At 36.7% G+C, this 18,499-nt stretch overlaps 2 protein-coding genes across 2 annotated transcripts; one reads left to right on the top strand and one right to left on the bottom strand.

Moving 5' to 3' along the window:
- Positions 1–440: 440 nt before the first annotated feature.
- On the bottom strand, positions 441–7,480 carry LOC131983754 (cyclin-dependent kinase 5 activator 1-like). Its single transcript, XM_059348564.1, has 3 exons — positions 7,331–7,480; positions 2,671–3,314; positions 441–948 (listed from the first exon to the last, which is right to left on the bottom strand). Exons 2-3 carry the CDS (start codon positions 3,184–3,186, stop codon positions 457–459), a joined length of 1,008 nt encoding a protein of 335 aa, XP_059204547.1. The 5' UTR covers positions 3,187–3,314; positions 7,331–7,480; the 3' UTR covers positions 441–456.
- Positions 7,481–10,500: 3,020 nt separating this feature from the next.
- Positions 10,501–16,599, top strand: rpain (RPA interacting protein). Its single transcript, XM_059348577.1, has 7 exons — positions 10,501–10,662; positions 11,972–12,163; positions 13,508–13,580; positions 14,883–14,994; positions 15,161–15,224; positions 16,105–16,245; positions 16,468–16,599. Exons 1-7 carry the CDS (start codon positions 10,591–10,593, stop codon positions 16,495–16,497), a joined length of 684 nt encoding a protein of 227 aa, XP_059204560.1. The 5' UTR covers positions 10,501–10,590; the 3' UTR covers positions 16,498–16,599.
- The last annotated feature ends 1,900 nt before the right edge of the window (positions 16,600–18,499 follow it).

The raw sequence follows: 18,499 nt of genomic DNA, 5'->3' as shown, positions 1-18,499 counted from the left end.
AATGACCAAAAAAAGACACAAATTGACAAAAAAAAGACACAAATTACCCAAAAAAGGAATCAAAAAGGAACAAAAAAGACCCAAATTGACCACAAAATGATAAAAAAAGACACAAAATGACAAAAAAAGACACAAAATGAGTTAAAAAAAAAACATTAAGTGACCAAAAAGACTAAAAAGACACAAAATGATTTGGCGACCCCCAGAAATCATCTTGCGACCCCAAGGTTGAGAACAGTTGCTTTAAGGAGAACTGGCTCTGGGTTCTTATGGGTTAAAGCCAGAAGCTTTTTGTTCTGGGCCAATCTGGTAAATGATAAACTGGTAGAGACGCCAGACAACAGACGCTTCCCTGCATTAGATTAGTCCTCCATCCTCAACTATTAACTACATCAATCTCTCTCTCCTTCCTTCCTTCCTTCCTTCCTTCCTTCCTTCCCCCCTCCCAGCTCCCTCTTATCGGTCGAGGCCTATGAGGAGTTTGGTCTTCTCCTCCTCTTTCTTGCTCTCGTTCTTCAGGTCGGCGAACACCTGGGTGAAGAAGTGCGGGTCGGTGTTGATCTGGAGCATCTTGCCGCTCATGCGGTTGATGATCTCCAGGCAGCGGTCCCAGAAGGCCTCCTTCTCCGCCTCCACCAGGAAGGGCTTCAGCGGGTAGGAGATCTCGTTGCCCATGTAGGAGTAGGACAGGTAGAGGCAGGTGAGCAGCGAGGCCTGCAGCTCGCGCTCCGACGCCACCTCGGAGGAGACCACGTCCCGGCACAGCATGTAGAGGAAGACCACGTTGGCCGGGGTGATGAAGCCCTGGTCCTGCCAGCCCTGCAGGAGCAGGGACCGGTCCACGCTGCGCAGCCACAGAACCGGATCTGTTGGAGAGAGACGCTTCAGTCTGTAGCAGCGACGGCACAGGAACTCTCCCAGGCTACGCATCAGCTCGCTGGTGGAGGCCTGGAGGGAGGAGAGGAGACAGAACAAAGTAAGGATTGATGAGATGTTTTATTCATCTTTTATCCAGTCAATTTTAACATTTGGAATGATCTGTTGGTTCGGTAACCTCAGTCTGATCAATAAGAAAAGGCTTGGAAGAATTGTTCTGTTATGTCAAAAGATCATTGGCCTTGGCTCAGTTGGTAGAGTTGGTTGGCCCCTAACCGAAGGGTTGGTGGTTCGATCCCTGACCGTCACAGCCTACATGCCGAAGTATCCTTGAGAAAGATTTTAAACCCCAAATTGCTCCCGATGCTGCGTTCATCATGTGAATGATGGTGGCAGCGTTTAGGGTAGCCTCTGCCACCAGGATGAATGTGTGTGTGAAAGGGTGAATGAGTCAGTCTGTAGTGTAAAGTGATTTGAGTGGTCGCAAAGCGACTAGAAAAGCGATATATAAGTGCAGGTCCATTTACCATTTACCTAGAACACATTGGCAATATCTACCAAGTCAGAGCCACTAGGAAGGCAAAGGCCTTACTGTCAAACCTCCTACAGCCTCTACATGCAGAGTTTCCACTCCTGCCACTAGGAAGGAGATATATTTACAGGAAGAGGGCCAAAACAAACCAAATCATATCTAAAATCATTTGTTCCCTCAGTTGTTGGCTTCCTAAACAAACTAGGGTAGCAGCTTTGTCTTTCTTAAGCAATGTAAATGATTATATTCCATGATGTCTCCCTTATGCTTTTATGCTTTTATGCTTTAATGTTTTTATGTTCTGTGTTTTGTATTTATTATGATTATTTGTTTGTTGTGTGACGTTTTTAACTACTGAATGCAGAACAAATTGCCCCTCAGGGACAATAAAGATTCATCATCTCAAATCAAATGGGGCAACAATGAGTCTAAAGATTCTTTCAAAATACTCACTGAGCGACAAGGCAAATAGTCTAGACGGAATTGTCCATAAAGTGAAAGTGAGGAGCATTTATGGGTACAAGTCAGGAACCGGCCTACTTTACTTATTTCAAGGGTGCTGAATCCAAAAAAATGGTTCCCAAGCGAAATTTTGAGTTTTTGACCTTCTCATTTGCATATCAAAATGGCGGCCAAATTGCCCATCTTGCTCAGTTGTTGGACCATTTCCTCTTAGTTTTTTTGTAAGTAGGCAATCAAAGATGAGGAAATTAAGTTTCTGGATCTATAGTCTAGAGTCAGAGCAAGGATATAGTGGAGGCTCAGTGGCTTTTTTATGTATATATATATATGCAAAATACCAACTTTTAAGGTGAAATTAAGCATTATTTGTGTGTTTTTTTAAGGCCGACATAAATATTCAATCAATATCACTTTTAAATGTTCCAGTTGGTATTTTGCATATATATATATAAACATACATAAAAAAGGCACTGAGCCTCCACTATATCCTTGCTCTGACTCTAGACTATAGATCTAGAAACTTAATTTCCTCATCTTGATTGCCTACTTACAATAAAACTAAGAGGAAATGGTCCAATCACTGTGCAAGATGGGCAATTTGGTGGCCATTTGATACAAATTAGAAGGTCAAAAACTCAAAATTTCGTTTGGGAACCATTTTTTTTTTGGACTCAGCACCCTTGAGATCTGTAAGGTAGGCCGGTTCCTGACTTGTACCCATAAATGCTCCTCACTTCTTATAGAAGGCCTTTATTCTGAAATCCGTCTAGACTAAAATAACCAGTTGTGGTCAGGATTACCTGGACGATGACACGTTTTGGCGTGCCGGTTGCGGTGGCTGGCTGGATCCCGGAGCCTGTGAGGGAATTCTTTTTGGCAGCGACAGTAGCTACGTTAGCCAGGGTCTTGGAGACGGGCAGGTGTGAGGAGGTAGTGGTGGCGGCGGCCGAGGGGTCCTGGCTGGAGAACGAGGACAGGTTAGCACAGGACTGAGACTTCTTCAGCTTCAGGCTGTTGGAGGCCGAGGTGGCGGTGGCGGCGGTGGCGTGGCCGTCCGGAGAGCTGCCTTTCCCGCCGTCTCCGCCGTCCGCCTGCAGCTTCTTGGAGCCCTTCCTCTTGGCTGATACGGCCACGATGCGTTTCCATGGCAACACGCTGATAATAGAGGGGCGTTTGAGGGATTTCCCAGCCGCCGCGGCAGCGTCCTTGGCGTTCTTGCTGTTCTGGACGGCGGTGTAGTGGCCCACGGTGGCCGGGCCGTCCTCAAACAGCACCGCCTTACGGTAGCTGGGGGACAGAGACAGGACCGTCCCCATGATGTCGGCTCAGGGAGACGCAGCAGAGGGTCGGAGGAAGGGCAGAGCGGGGAGGAGAAGCTCTCTGATTGGTCGAAACAAAGAGCTCTGAGAGGGCCAAAGTGTCTCACTGCTGGAGGAAGTCAAACCTGTGAGCAAGAACAGGAAGAAGAGCCGTTATCTTCCATTAGTTACATTACATGGAGTAAAAAACGTCATAATTAATGACCGAACTGTTGAGTCAAGTTGGATGGAGACATAGATAGCTACACTGTGCCCTGGTTACCATGACAACTCTACAAACTCCATCTAATGAGGAAAAGATACATTACTTCAGGTCAACAACTTGCTTTCTTGTTTATGTGTTTGTAAATCATAAAAACCTGCATCTGCATCAACAATACTTGCCCACATACCAACACCCAGATCTACTGAGAGATTTACCCAGTAGGAGATTATCAGCAGTGGAGAAAACTATTTTTTCAAGGAATTTTCCTTTATCAATTATTGGGGGAGTTTACAATCAATAGTTGGTTAATATTAAAAGAAAAAAAGTGTTTTAAAACTTCTCTTCTGGCCTAAAAATCTCCAAATGCATAAGGTATTAGAGCAACAGATTTATAGATAGATAGATGGATGGATGGATAGATGGATAGATGGATAGATGGATGGGTGGATGGACCTTGAGTTAAGACAGTGAGTCAGACGATAACCTTTAAAGATTTTAAAGATAATTTCATTTAATTTTGCAAAAATACTACGAACAAGCATCACTATAGTGATGTAAATCGCTCAGTGTTAATTTAACCCAGTTTAGTGAGTTAAAAAGTAACTCTTGGCACAGTGTTAAATAATTAACTATTTTGAAAACGTTAATTTAACTCTGTAGAGTGTGGAGCTATATAAACCCTCAAAAAGTGTTAAAATTGACTCTGTGGGAGTTGATTCAACACTCCAGTTTTAGTGGTAGAAAATCATCTGATGTCGAGTTTTGTTTTGAAACAAAATTTTGAACTGAGCCATGTTGGTTTTGAAAAAAGCTGACTCTTCAGAAATAAACAGATGATTTTTGAGACTGGGGTTGGTTGTTTTCCCTCCCTGCATTATTTGTGTTGGAATATTCTAACCAACAGCAAATAAAAGTTTCATGAGCTCATTATAAATAAATAAATGTGTTTATTTGATGGTTAATTATAAAATTTATGTTGCCAGCCCTATCACAGGGTAGGTTGGCAAAATGTTAAAATGCTATATAAAAATAAAATAAAAATGTAGCAACCCAAAAATAAAACAATTGGAACATTTAATTTTAACAAAAACCAGAAAACATGAAAACCAACATTTTAAAGCAATTTATCAGTAGGGACGTCAAATTACTTTTGCCTTTGATCGTCCAAAATAAAATTAATTACAATACAAACACTGATTATGAAATTATATTATTATTATATGTTTTATTAACATGTTAGACAACATCCTAACCCCAAAATCAGTGTGTCAACCTGCCTCAGACTCTCAAACCTGACATCAAAGTGTAGATTCATATGTCTATTAACTCTCCTGTTATAATGAGGGTCAAATTCACCTATTTCAAAGTTTTAAAAAATCCAGAAACAAATAAATAAATACAATGAAAATGCTCATCTGTAGTGCCAGATTGCAGGTGTCATGACTCTTGTTTTGTTATAAAAGAAAAAATGTTAAAAAGTTAAATTAAATTTTAAAAAAATCAATGTGATGTAAAACTACACTGTAAGACTTTGCTGTAAATTTACAGTCAAATTCTAACAGTAACTTGCTGTATTATGATTGTACAGTATATTGCTGTGAAAACAATGCATTGTGGGAGTTTTCATGATTGCTCAGGCATTCCAACAGTCAAAATGATATTTTTACAGGAATTTACTGTTTTCAGCTGAGCATGTTGGGAAAATAAAGTCATTATTTTCTAAAAGAAGAAAAGTTTTATTTTATTTCTTTTTTGTCTGGGCTGAAATAATCATAATGTGTTGTTTTTCCAGTAATCCTAATATAGAGTTTAAATGGATTTGTTTTAACATTATTTAGAGTTAAACATTTAAACATTGCATTTAAACGTCCTGTATTTCTATAATAGTAGAGGTACTGTAAATTTTACAGTAACTTACTGGCGAAACTGCTGCCAGTAATTTACTGTAATTTTACAGTAAAAAGTTTTACAGTGTGTTGTATTTTATATGTAGGTCTTTCCAATGTGCATTAAAAAAAGTTTTAACATTTAACTTCTTTTTTTTTTGAGTGAAAAACAATAATTATCCTCATTAAACCGTGATCTGTGAGAGGTAAAGAACACCATTGCACTAAATATTGATATAAATGTTTAGTAATGGAGTTGATAATGAAATATAAACAATGTTTATGGGGGTTTTTGGGTTTCTGACACTTTTGGATAATTAAACATTAAGCTGTTTCTGAGAAACAACAACAGGATGCTTATTTAAAACCAGCACACTTATAATATCTAACACAGTTTTATATTATATTGTTTAGTCCACAGACCACTTTTTTTCTCCATCCATAACTTGAATGCTACCCTCACTAAAAAAGGTAAATGTTTAAACACTAGATATGATTGGAGGTCAAGAATACAAACAATTTGATGTGAAATTGTTTTTGTGACCTTTAAAAGAGCATAAAACAGCTGTGAGCCTCCCCGAACTATGATCAAACGTTTAATAATAGAACAGCATGTGTTAAATGTTTTATTTGTTTTTTCTCTCAACTCAAATTAAGAATTTATTATAAATTCTATAGCATCATTATATGCAATGGTGGAAAAAAGTATTCAGATCTTTACTGCAGTAAAAGTACTAATACCACACTGTGAAATTACTCCACTACAAGTAAAAGTCCTGCATTAAAAACTTACTGAAGTAAAAGTACAAAAGTATCAGCATCAAAATGTACTTAAAGTATCAAAAGTAAAAGTACTCGTTATGCAGAATGGACCCACTCAGATTGTTTTATATATTCTAAATATATTATTGCATTATTATTATTGATGCATTTATGTATGCATTGTTTGAATTTTCTCATTTAAACTTCTCAATATACTGTTATGAAGTTTAAGTTTTAAATAAATGTAGGTAACGCTTTATATAAAGGTCCTTAATAACCATTAATGAACAAGTAATAAGGCATTGTTCTCGCTTTAGATCCGGTAGTTGCAAAAAGCATAGTTAACTTATAATAGATGAGCAATAAAGTATATTTTAATATCAATAAGCAAACAAAATAAGATTAATAAAGGCATGGCAAAGACATAATGGGTGGGTCATGGGTGTTTGTAATGCCATTATTAACACTTATATAAGCTTATAAACACACAATAATGTTAATAAGCATCTTGTAAGGACTTACAAGGGCCTTATTACTGGTTAATTAATGGTTATTACAAGGACCTTAATATAAAGCGTTACCAAAATGTCTCATCACTTTAAATGTTTCATGTGTTTTCAGTTAAATCTCAACCTGTAAAGTAACTAAAGCACTAAATAACTAAATGGAAATACTGAAGTAAAGCACAAGTACTCTAAAATTATACTTAAGTACAGTACCTGAGTAAATGTACTTAGTTACTTTCCACCACTGATTTGATACATTACTGCTGATATGATGTGATAAATGCTCAACAGATAAACAGTCTGTCAGCAGAAGCAACTATACATTTAATTCCCATTCTGTGTCTCTGTCTCAGTGTCTGTGTGGTTTAACATTTCTGCTGATATCTCTGCAGAAAGCATCATATGCATCATATATATGATCGGGCCTGCAGCTCCACTCTTCATCAGGATTATATAAGAAGCAGATAAGGCCACAGAGGCATGAGCAAGAAATGTGCGCAAGCCTCCATCTTAGCTTCAAAATGGAAGCCTTGAAAACAGCTCAACATAAGGCAGCTAGAGAACCACCAGCTGATATGAAAAACATGAAAATACAACATGAAAAACATCATGCTGCTGTCATAAACACCATAAACAATCTGAATATGAAGAGAACTGAGCGGCCACATGTCTAATTCAGTCTATATTGTTTGGTTCTGGGGGGATCTGGGGGCGCTTCTTGTTTTGCTTGTTTAATATTTAATGAAAATGGTGTTTGTGTGTAAATGTTGATCTGTTCCTACCTTCTAGTTAATCCAGTCTTCTTGAGAGATCCATGGATCACACCTTGACCCCCTTGCTGCTCGGCAAATGCGGTCAAAATGTGAAAATCTGCTCGGTTTCCACACCTCCAGACACGAGCTGGCCGACAGATCAGCCCAGTGTTCCCAGTGTTCCCAGTGCTCCCAGTGCTCCCAGTGCTCCAGGCCACAGACAGGTTGCTCTCCAGCTGCCTTCTCCTCTTCTTCCTCAAACCTTCATTTATAAACACTCCCTCGCTCCTCGGTGTGAATACAGATGCGGAGCAAATGCGAAATGTGCTTCACTCCTCGGCTGGCAGCGAGTAGGGAGAGGAAGAGGAAGAGGAAGATGTCTTCCATTGAGGACAGAAATGTCTCCGCTCTCTCTCGGCTCTTAATGTCCCGCTACGAGGCTCGCAGCTCGGACAAACCTGAAACCTTCAGACGGGAATAAAAACAGCTCATACCGCTGTTAGAATGAACCAACACAAAGGCGGCGGATAGAGAATACCGAGCGATGGAAAAAAAAATGGCCACTATGAAATCCAAAAATAGCCCGCAGCTTGCAGCCTGAGCTGTGTGGAGCTGTCAGAGGGAGAGGGAGACCCGCTGCTTGGATGCGGGCATCTGCAGTTATTCGGGTTGGATGCTGGAGAGGAATGGCGCCTTCTGATTGGCTGCTGCAGGGATGCTGCCGCTGCTGCCGCGCGTCGCTGCCGCTGCCGCGCCGCTGCAGCCATTGGCCGCCGCGTGGCTGCAGCCAATCAGAGGGGAGCTGTCCGAGGTGCTGAAGCAGCCGGACAGATGTGAAGAAGCTGCTGCTGCTGCTGCTGATGAGGAGGAGGAGGAGGAGGAGGAGGAGGAGGAGGAGGAAGATGCAACACGGGGGTTTTTATGAATCACCGCTAACTCTGGAGCTGAATCCACCCTGCAGACCAATGAGCTCATGAGGGTGAGACATGATCTGCTTTATGAGAGAATAGCAACAGATTATTGATTATTGAGCATTTACAGGAAATGTACCAGTAATGGGAATTATTATGCTTCAATTCCAGCTGTTTAACAGCTGTTAGCACCACATAATACCATAATACAGCTGTTTATTGTTCCACCAGGTCACTTTACTCTGCTTTGTTTGCAATCTCTTTTTACCTCCGACCTCATTATAAAGTATATCATTATATAGGCCTATGTTATATATCACTTATCTATTTCAATATATTTATTCATTGATGTTCATATACCTCTACATGCAACAATTTATTTAACCTATTTAACATGAAATATATATATATATATATATATATATATATATATATATATATATATAGCCTTTGCTCCTTCAGCACCATGGAGAGCACCTCCAACACACGCATACAGTAAATCTTCTTTTAGACTATTTCTAACTAAGTTGCAAAATAAACTTTCTACCTTATTTAGCCTAATGTATTATTTATATATAATGAATACTCCTCTCATAGGAACACATGATTGATTAATGAATATTTGCAAGAAATTTAATAGTAATACAAATTATTATGCAGCACCACATAAAACAGCAAATTATAATAATAGTTATAATAATACGTTTTATTTATTATGCATTTCATATTAAAGTAAATCTCAAAGTGCTACAGGTCAAAAGCGTAACAGTCTAATTATAAAAAGGATTTAAAATGACACCTGTTATTGTTCCACCAGGTCACTTTACTGGTTTATTTGCACCTCTGCAACTCTCTTTACATCTGACCTCATGAGGCCTATATTAGGCCCTCTGTGTGTTATATACCACTTATATATTGAAATATATTTACTCCTTGATGTTCATACAACTACATGAAACACCCTACAAACACTAAACTGTGGAGTTCAGTACTGTGCTTTATAATTAGGTCGTTAAATGCCGAAAAATGAACATCAAGCATAAAATTAAGCCAAAGTTGCAATAAATATGTTCTAGCAACCCCATTTTACTGGCTTTAAATAGGCCTTCTGTTTTTTTTTCCTCTAATATAAATATGTCATATACCAGTTATACTATACTGTGTATATCTCTGCATATATTTAAATATATTCATTCATTGATGTTCATAGGACTACATGCAACAACTTATTTAACATATTTAACATGCTAAAATACATTTTCTCCAATGTGCAATGTCTGTGAATGCAAAGTACTCTCAGAAAACAAACAAACATAAAAATATATATTAATAATATGTATATAATGTGTATTGAATGTATGTATATATGTCTTATATATATATATTCTTTATTCTGTCTTATATATCTATGTGTCTGTATCTTGAGCTGCTGTGACAACTAACAAACAAATAAAACTTACATAACTTATATAACTTATAAATAAACACGACTATACGCTTTCATACACCAAAATCCAGTGTTGTGTGTATATATATAATACGCTAAGCCAGTAGTTCTCAACCTTTTTGAGTCGCGACCCCCAATTTAACATGCATGTTGTCTGTGACCCCCACTCACTGAACACAATCTCACACGCACAGTTCAGATCACCCAAAAAAGAAACAAAATGACCAAAAAAGACACAAATTGACCAAAAAAGACACAAAATGACCCAAAAAGAAGCAAAATTACCAAAAAAGGCACAAAATTACCAAAAAAGGCACAAAATGACTAAAAAAGACACAAATTGACCAAAAAAGACACAAAATGACCCAAAAAGAAACAAAATTACCAAAAAAGAAACAAAATTACCAAAAAAGACACAAATTGACCACAAAATGATAAAAAAAAGACACAAATTGACCAAAAAAGACACAAAATGACCCAAAAAGAAACAAAGTTACCAAAAAAAGACACAAAATGACTAAAAAAAGACACAAAATGTCTAAAAAAAAGAAACAAAATGACCAAAAAAGACACAAAATGATCAAAAAAAGACACAAATTGACCAAAAAAGACACAAAATGACCAAAAAGACACAAAATGACCCAAATAAAGAAACAAAATGACCAAAAAAGACACAAAATGACCTAAAAAGACACAAAATGTCTTCTATCTATCTAATTCCTATTTTTGTGGCTGCTGGCAGCTCAACCAGTCTTTGACGTCATTAAACTACATCACCCACAATGCAATTGTAGGCAGCGCGCAACAACTTCCGGGTCACGGGGTTAAAAGCTGAAATGTTTTGGTTATGAAGTCTTCCCGTAGTGAATCCCGTTTGTTTGGAACAAACCTTTGTATTTATTTAAACTTTAAACTCTTTATCAGCGGAACAGATGGATGCTCTGCACAGACACCAATCACTTTATAAAGGAACCACTCCGCCATGGAAAGAAACGTACCGGAAGGTGAGAAATACCGTCACTTAGCTAGCTAGCTAGCTAACTTAGCTAGCTAGCTAGCTAGCTAAACTAGCGGCGGCTACACATGCTAGCTAGCTAGTTCAGATAGCTAGTTCAACTCTGTGCTGGTGTGTTTTTATTATTTATTTATTTTTTTATTATATTAATTGGGTTTTTAGAGTTAACATGACAGATACATTAATGAGGGTTTACATGCCCACATTCTGAGATAAAAACAAAACAAAACAGACAAGACAAATTAGCACTAAAACAAGGAACAAAACAAAGTAAAACAAAAAACCAATAGATAAAAAATAATAATAATAATAATAATAATTACAACCCTGTATTTCCTATGTAGCTGCTGTGTTGAATATTACATTTTCTTGACACACTTCATTGTCCTTTTCAAGTGTTCAACATCTTGATCGGTGACTTTCAAGATATTCAATAAATTGTCCCCATAACTTAAAAAAGCTCTGTATTTCCCCTTGGTGGCATTGGTTCACTTCTCCATGGCTAGAACATGAAAGACTGTTAAACCAGCTGTTCTCAACCTTGGGGTCGGGACCCCAATTGGGGTCGCGAGATGATTTCTGGGGGTCGCCAAATCATTTTGGAAGTCAGTGTGTGTTCATGTGTTTTATTCTTTTTGGTCACTTAATGTCTTTTTTTGGTCATTTTGTTTCTTTTTTTGGTCATTGTGTGTATTTTTTGGTCATTTTGTGTCTTTTTTGATCATTTTGTAGTCAATATGCGTCTATTTTGGTCATTTTGTGTCTTTTTTGATCATTTTGTCGCCAATTTGCGTCTATTTTGGTCATTTTGTTTCTTTTTTTGGTCATTTTGTTTCTTTTTTTGGTCATTTTGTGTCTTCTTTTTGGTCATTTTGTGTCTTTTTAGGTCATTTTGTGTCTTTTTTGATCATTTTGTGGTAAATTTTTGTCTTATTTGGTCATTTTGTTTCTTTTTTTGGTCATTTTGTGTCTTTTTAGGTCATTTTGTGTCTTTTTTTTATCATTTTGTGGTCATTTTTTGTCTTTTTTGGTCATTTTGTTTCTTTTTTGGGTGATCTGAACTGTGCGTGTGAGATTGTGTTCAGTGAGCGGGGGTCATGGACAACATGCATGTTAAATTGGGGGTCGCGACTCAAAAAGGTTGAGAACTACTGTGTTAAACCAATGTTTAACTGTGGGAGGTTCAGTGCTCTTCCAGGAAGTTGCTCTACAGTGTTTAGCCTGAAGTGAGCACAAAATGACAATCTTTTTATTTGCACCTGACGCTCCTGTTTTTATTGTTTTATTTTTTTTTCTAGCGATGTGTGGACAGACTGAAGAACAGCCGGTCCAGGCTGCTGGACCGGTACCGGCAGATGGGGGAGAGCCAGCAGCGGAGCGGCTCCGGGGCCTCCATCATGGTCCAGGAGGTGATGGAGGAGGAGTGGAGCGCCCTGCAGTCAGAGGGCCGGAGGCTGCCCTCTCTGTGGGGGCCCCAGGGCCGGGCAGAGGTCGGTCTCTCTGGATCTCAGCCCTTTTTCTCTATTTTCCTCTTTGCAGTGGCGGTTCTAGACCAGTTCTACTGTGGGGGCTAAGGAGGGGCATTAACAGGAAATGTTCCCACTAGTGGGAATTATTATGCTTCAATTCCAGCTGTTTAACAGCTGTTAGCACCATATAATACAGCTGTTTATTGTTCCACCAGGTCACTTTACTCTGGTTTGTTTGCAATCTCTTTTTACATCCGACCTCATTATATATCATTATATAGGCCTATATTATATACCACTTATATATATTTATTAATTGATGTTCATACCTTTACATGCAACAATTTATTTAACCTATTTAACATGCTATATATGTATATATATATATATATATATGTGTGTGTGTGTGTATACATATATATGTTCCACCAGGTCACTTTACTGTTTTATTTGCACCTCTGCATCTCTGTTTACATCTGACCTCATTAGGGTTTAATCAGAGGGGCACATTAAAAATCGTCAAAAATGATATTTAAGCATTCAAAACCTTAATTTTATTTTAAGTTTCATATTTGGAAGAACTACATTGATTGAACCAATGAGACTTACCAACAGTTATTTTTGTACGACAATGACATTTCTCTTTTTTTTGCACAATCACTTTTTTTTATTTTGAAAGTGCAGTACAGTGAGAATGATCTTCATATTTAGCTTTTATTGCACAATTAAACTATTATACAATGTAACATTCTGGGTTCCTTTTGTGTACAATGAGATATTGTTGAATCTTGACCGGAAAAAGTACCTAAAGCTGGCAGATAAATGTAGTGGAGTAAAAAGTACAATATTAGCCTTAAAATGTAGTCAAGTAGAAGTATAAAGTTACATAAAATGGAAAACTCAAGTAAAGTACAAGTACCTCAAAATTGTACTTAAGTATAGTACTTGAGTAAATGTACTTAGTTACTTTCTGTCGTTATTGTGCATTTAAATATTATGTTTTGCAGCAAACATTTCCATTCGGCATTAAAAAAAGATCTGAAAGCTAAAATAGTGACACTGTAATATTTGTTTGATTGCAAGTAAAATTAGTTTGTGATTAAGAATGTATTGTGGATCACAAACTTTTATTTTTTTGTAAAATCAAGACACAACAGTAACCAACATTGTGTCAGATATGAGCTGCCTCTGCCTTTAAAATTGCACTGCTGCTTTAAGAAAAATAAAATTTCAAAAGTCTTTCTTCACATGAAAATGTTTAGTAAAAAAAACTACACTGATTAATGACTGACTGCACTAACCTATTGGAGCTGAATTGTCGCCAACTATTTGTTAGAGTTTTTTCTATTTTCTTTTTCTGTGCAGATGTTTGGTGTGATGAAGGAGTACGATGAACTGGCAGTACTGGAAGAAATCCAACAGGAGCTCATGTCTCATGGTAATAAGATAATAATCAAAATGCTAGAAAATGTGGGTTTATTTATGCAATACACACCCATTATAATCTCAGAATTTCTCCAAAAATGATCATGGTCATTGAACAGGGATTGATAAAAAACTATATGACCTATCGAAACGTGGATTAATACACCGATACACAAGACTTGTGTCTACTGTTTAAAGTTTAAATGGAGTCTCTAGGTGAAATTATGCCGGAGAAGTAGACGTTTAAAAATCTCCAATTATTGTTCTTTTTCGCTCATTTTTTGTCGGCCGTCCCATTCACTTCAATGCAACATTTTGGGCAGTTTTTCGCGACTTACGTCGCCCCGAGGCCCTAATTAGAGGTGTGAATCATCATATCGGCTCCACAATATGATTTTATCCCGATACTTGAGTCACGATACGAAGTTAATGCGATTTTAAGCACTTTTGCATTCTGGTGAGTTTTAGCGTTTTAACTGTTCGCTGCATTTTGTGTCCACAATTCTCAGTCTGTTCATCTCACTTCAGTCTTTTAATTTCTCCACAATGAGAGTCAAACCCACAGACTGACCAACAAAGTATTCAGTCAAACTGAACTGATATCAAACATGTTGGACGACAACAACTGCAGAGTTTTATCAAACTTTCCTTAACTCGACTTCACTGCTCTGATTTTTTTTTTTTAGAATGAAACACAAAAATAGACTTTTGCGTTAAATTTTGCGTTATTTCGACAACTTCCCAACATGATATGGTGACGCACATGGTGCCTTTATATTCCTCAGATCTTCTAGTTTCATATGATACCAGAATCTCCAGTATATTCCTAAAAGTGAGAATACTAAATATCAACACTTTTTTGCTGGTTTTTTTTTTTTTTTTTTTTTTTTTTTTTTTTTTTTTCTTTTTCTTCTTCTCTTTCTTTTCCTTAATGAAACAATTCATTGAATAAGCAAACAATTAAAAATGAATATCTTATTTACTTATTTATTTATTTATTCTTTTGGCATTGCCTCTTGTAAAAAATGCATCAATGTGGCAGGATGAATTGAATATGTGATGAAGCTGTTAATATTTGTAATTTCATAACCTGCAATAAAGTAATAAAAAAAACACTTGGCGGCCATAAATCGGCACAACATCGGCACGCAAAATATCGCAATACTCTCCTGTATTGATTTTTCCCCACCTCTACAGTAAAACACATTTAAAAATGAATTTCTAGTGAACAGTATCTGCAGATCCTCTGGAAACAAGGCACCTGTTGATTGTGATCATCTACTAAAGCGCTGTGTTCTTTTCTTTGTGCCTCTAGAAATGTCTATTATTGCAGAGTATGAGAGGAACCTGCAGTTTGAGCAGCAGTACATCTCATCTGTGGTGGAAGACATGGACCAGATGAATATTATCTGCCCTTTATGTCATACGTGAGTCCCCAAAATGACTGCTGGGAAATAAGATGTTCAAGTTGCATTTCCTATTTTCATATCAGATGCATGAAAAATGTGACACAAATCTGTCTCTGCTTTCTAACTGCAGGAGTTGGCTGGTATTCTGCTGACTCAGCGGTAACATGCTGCTTTTGTCTTGCAGGAATAACTTGAACATCAACAGCCATTTCATCTCCTGCCTCTGTGGACTCTACATTAACACTAAGGTCTGTTTGTTACACCAGTAGTTCTCGCGACCCCCAATTTAACATGCATGTTGTCCGCGACCCCCACTCACTGAACACAATCTCACACGCACAGTTCAGATCACCAAAAAAAGGAAACAAAATGACCAAAAAACACACAAATTGACCACAATATGATAAAAAAAAAAAGACCAGAAAAGACACAAAATGACTAAAAAAAGACACAAAATGACCCAAAAAAGAAAAAAAATACCAAAAAAAAGACACAAAATGATAAAAAAAAAAAAGACACAAAATAACCAATATGGATATCAGATCTTAAAATACTGACACTGTAATATTTGTTTGATTACAAGTAAAATTAGTTTGTGATTAAGAATGTATTGCGGATCACAAACTTTTTATTTTTTTGTAAAATCAAGACAAAACGGTAACCAACATTGTGTCAGATATGAGCTACCTCTGCCTTAAAATAGCACTGCTGCTTTAAGAAAAATAAAATAAAGTTACATAAAATGGAAATGATAATAATAATGCATTTTATTTATAGGCGCCTTTCAGGACTCTCAAGGTCACCTTACAATAAACAATTAAAAACAAAACAATAATAATAAAACAGCAATGGCAGTAATAATAAACAACAATGAAACAATTACAAATTAGAACAATAAAGACAACAATGGCAGTGATAATAAACAACACTGAAACAGTACAGAGAGAAATTGTAATTTAAAAATGAGTTTGTTTCAGAGTCCAGAGTAATACTCATATTACAACTTGAGTAAATGTATTTAATTACTTTCCACCACTGATACTGATATGATTGCAAAAAGACCAATATGGGCATTGAGTCAGTAATGGCTTTGCTAAATTTATGCAACATTTTTTTTGTTGTTTTTAGAACCAGAACATTACTCCTGATGTCCTGCAGCAGCTGCTAGAGTCCAGAGTGTCGGAGCACATGGAGGAATGTCTACACAACCCGGTTTTCTCTGTAGCGTCCAACATGGACAGCTCTGCTCACCTGATGATCAGCTGTAAGGTAGGACACGTCACTGCCAAGTCAAGGAAAGAGGGTTTTTATTCAGGTATTTAGTTCATTTGGTTGTAATGACGTACTCTATTGTTCTTAGTATGTTGTCTCCTACTTGACTGACCCAGTTCCCTTAATAAACAGTCCCTGTTGGACACAGTTACAGTTGTGTGGATTCTTTAAAATCACACATTTATTGTTTTTCTTGTTGTTTTCTCTCCTTTCCTCCAGGTTTGTGACTTCCTGTCCATTGTCCTGTGAGAAGCAGACGGAGCCATTATGAATGTCTTAATCATGAAATTAGATTTTTAGTTGTTTGTGCTCTCTATATGTTTTATGAAATAAAGACTATTTTATATTTAACATGTTTATTCATTCATTATCCTTCACTGCTGGACTGGGTGAGAGGCGAGGTCTCCAGACTATCACAGGACCGACACAGACAGAGAACCATGCTCTCATTCACTCCTACGGGCAATTTAGAGTCACCAATTAAACCTAAGTGCATGTTTTTGGACTGTGGGAGGAAGCCGGAGAACCCACACTGACACAGGGAGAACATGTAAACTCCACCCAGAGCTGCAGCATGCTACCACCATGTAGCCCTAATTTAGATCAGACTTAGAAAAATGAATAGCAAGAATTTTGCAAGATAAATTTGTTTGTATAAAAAGCCAGAAGCAGTGCATGTTCTTTTCTTTCTTCCTTAACTACCAACACTCTTTGAATGTCGTTTTCCATTTTTTTCTTCATCTTTGGTGCTGCTTTCAATACAGCCTGTGTTAATTATCAGCTAAAAAAATATGAACTAATTAGAGAAACATATTTCCAAATATTTGAATCTGTCAAAAAAGGTTTTTTAAAATGTTCAGATGAGGAAAAACTGCCGCTCTTCGATTGACACACAGCTGTTGGTTATTTTGTTTTTATTTATTTTCTATTTTATTTTTTCTTCTTTTTTTGCAGGGACAGTTAGATTGTATGAATTATATATTGATTGTAAATATTGTTCAATGATTGTAAATATTGCTTTCTTTTGTTATTAGTTTTTCTTTTCTTTTAAAATGAATAATAGAATTATAATAATTTATTGTAAATATTGCTTTCCTTACTGTTATCTTTTTTTCTGATGCTTGCTTTGGCAATATATACATTGTTACGTCATGCCAATAAAACCAATTGAATTGAATTGAATTGAATTAAAGGAAGCCAATAATGCAATGCAACTATGCTAACAAACGGATTAGCACTAAATATAAAGTACAGCTGATGTTGAGGAATATTGCAATAGCAAAATGAAAAGGTAACTGCAGAAGAGCCGGAGGTGAACCGGCGACCCTCTCGCTGTGAGGAAAGAGTGCTAACATCATTATTATGCCAATGGTCCCATAGAAGTTATGATTTTTTTTTTTGCATGAATCACTGAACTATGATAAAGTATTATCAATTAAGCAAGTGACTTAAATGAAACCTGACTTATGAACTTCTGTTAGAGAAGTTGCTTAAATGCACTTTATTTGACTCCTAAGGAATTAGACCATTGTTTTCTTCAATTTCTTGTTCATTTTAATGCCTGGTACAACTAAAGGTTCATTTGTTTGGACAAATATATTGATAACAATAAAAATAGATCATAAGAGTTTAATTTAAGAGCTGATATCCAGACATTTTCCGTGGTTTTCTATATCCAAAATCATTATTGAAAAAAAAACATGGTAGTGGCTCCCTGTGGCAAACTGAAACGTTTATTTCTTTACATTTTAAATGTAATTTATCATTGGTGTAGGCCCAAGGCAATTTGTATTCTTCAATTGTAAAAATGTGTAGATTATATATGTTGCGTTAAAAATGTTTTAAAAACATTTTAGTCAACTAAAATCAGGAGTCTTAATTGCACCTCGGTCCTCACTGCATTCTGACAAAACCATATTAATAACTGCTCCTTGTGAACTATTAGTAATGTTGGTAGGCTATTTAGGCTTCAGTTAATTTCTGTTTGATCTTGAGATGAGATCCAACAAGTCTTTACATGCAGATAAATGAACATCAAGTATAAAATTAAGCCAAAATTGCAATAAATATGTGCTGGCAACACCATTTTACTGGTGTTATATTGGTGTATTTCACTTAACTGGTTTATTTGCACTATCTCTGTTTACATCCAACCACATTAGGCCATCATTATCTGTATTTTTTCTATATTAAATATGTGATATACAGCAGTGGAATGTAACTAAGTACATTACCTCAAGTACTGTACTTA

This window comes from Centropristis striata, chromosome 13, assembly GCF_030273125.1.
Source record: "Centropristis striata isolate RG_2023a ecotype Rhode Island chromosome 13, C.striata_1.0, whole genome shotgun sequence".
Lineage (NCBI taxonomy): Eukaryota > Metazoa > Chordata > Actinopteri > Perciformes > Serranidae > Centropristis > Centropristis striata.
The sequence above is the reverse complement of the archived record's forward strand: the minus strand, read 5'-3'. Positions and strand labels throughout refer to the sequence as shown.

Excerpts from the sequence above, each read along its gene's own strand:
- LOC131983754 (XM_059348564.1), bottom strand. The coding sequence starts at position 3,186 with ATGGGGACGGTCCTGTCTCTGTCCCCCAGCTACCGTAAGGCGGTGCTG. Across the intron at positions 949-2,670 it reads CAAAACGTGTCATCGTCCAG|GCCTCCACCAGCGAGCTGAT; the intron begins GTAATCCTGACC and ends TCCTCCCTCCAG.
- rpain (XM_059348577.1), top strand. The coding sequence starts at position 10,591 with ATGGATGCTCTGCACAGACACCAATCACTTTATAAAGGAACCACTCCG. Across the intron at positions 15,225-16,104 it reads GACTCTACATTAACACTAAG|AACCAGAACATTACTCCTGA; the intron begins GTCTGTTTGTTA and ends TGTTGTTTTTAG. Across the intron at positions 16,246-16,467 it reads ACCTGATGATCAGCTGTAAG|GTTTGTGACTTCCTGTCCAT; the intron begins GTAGGACACGTC and ends CCTTTCCTCCAG.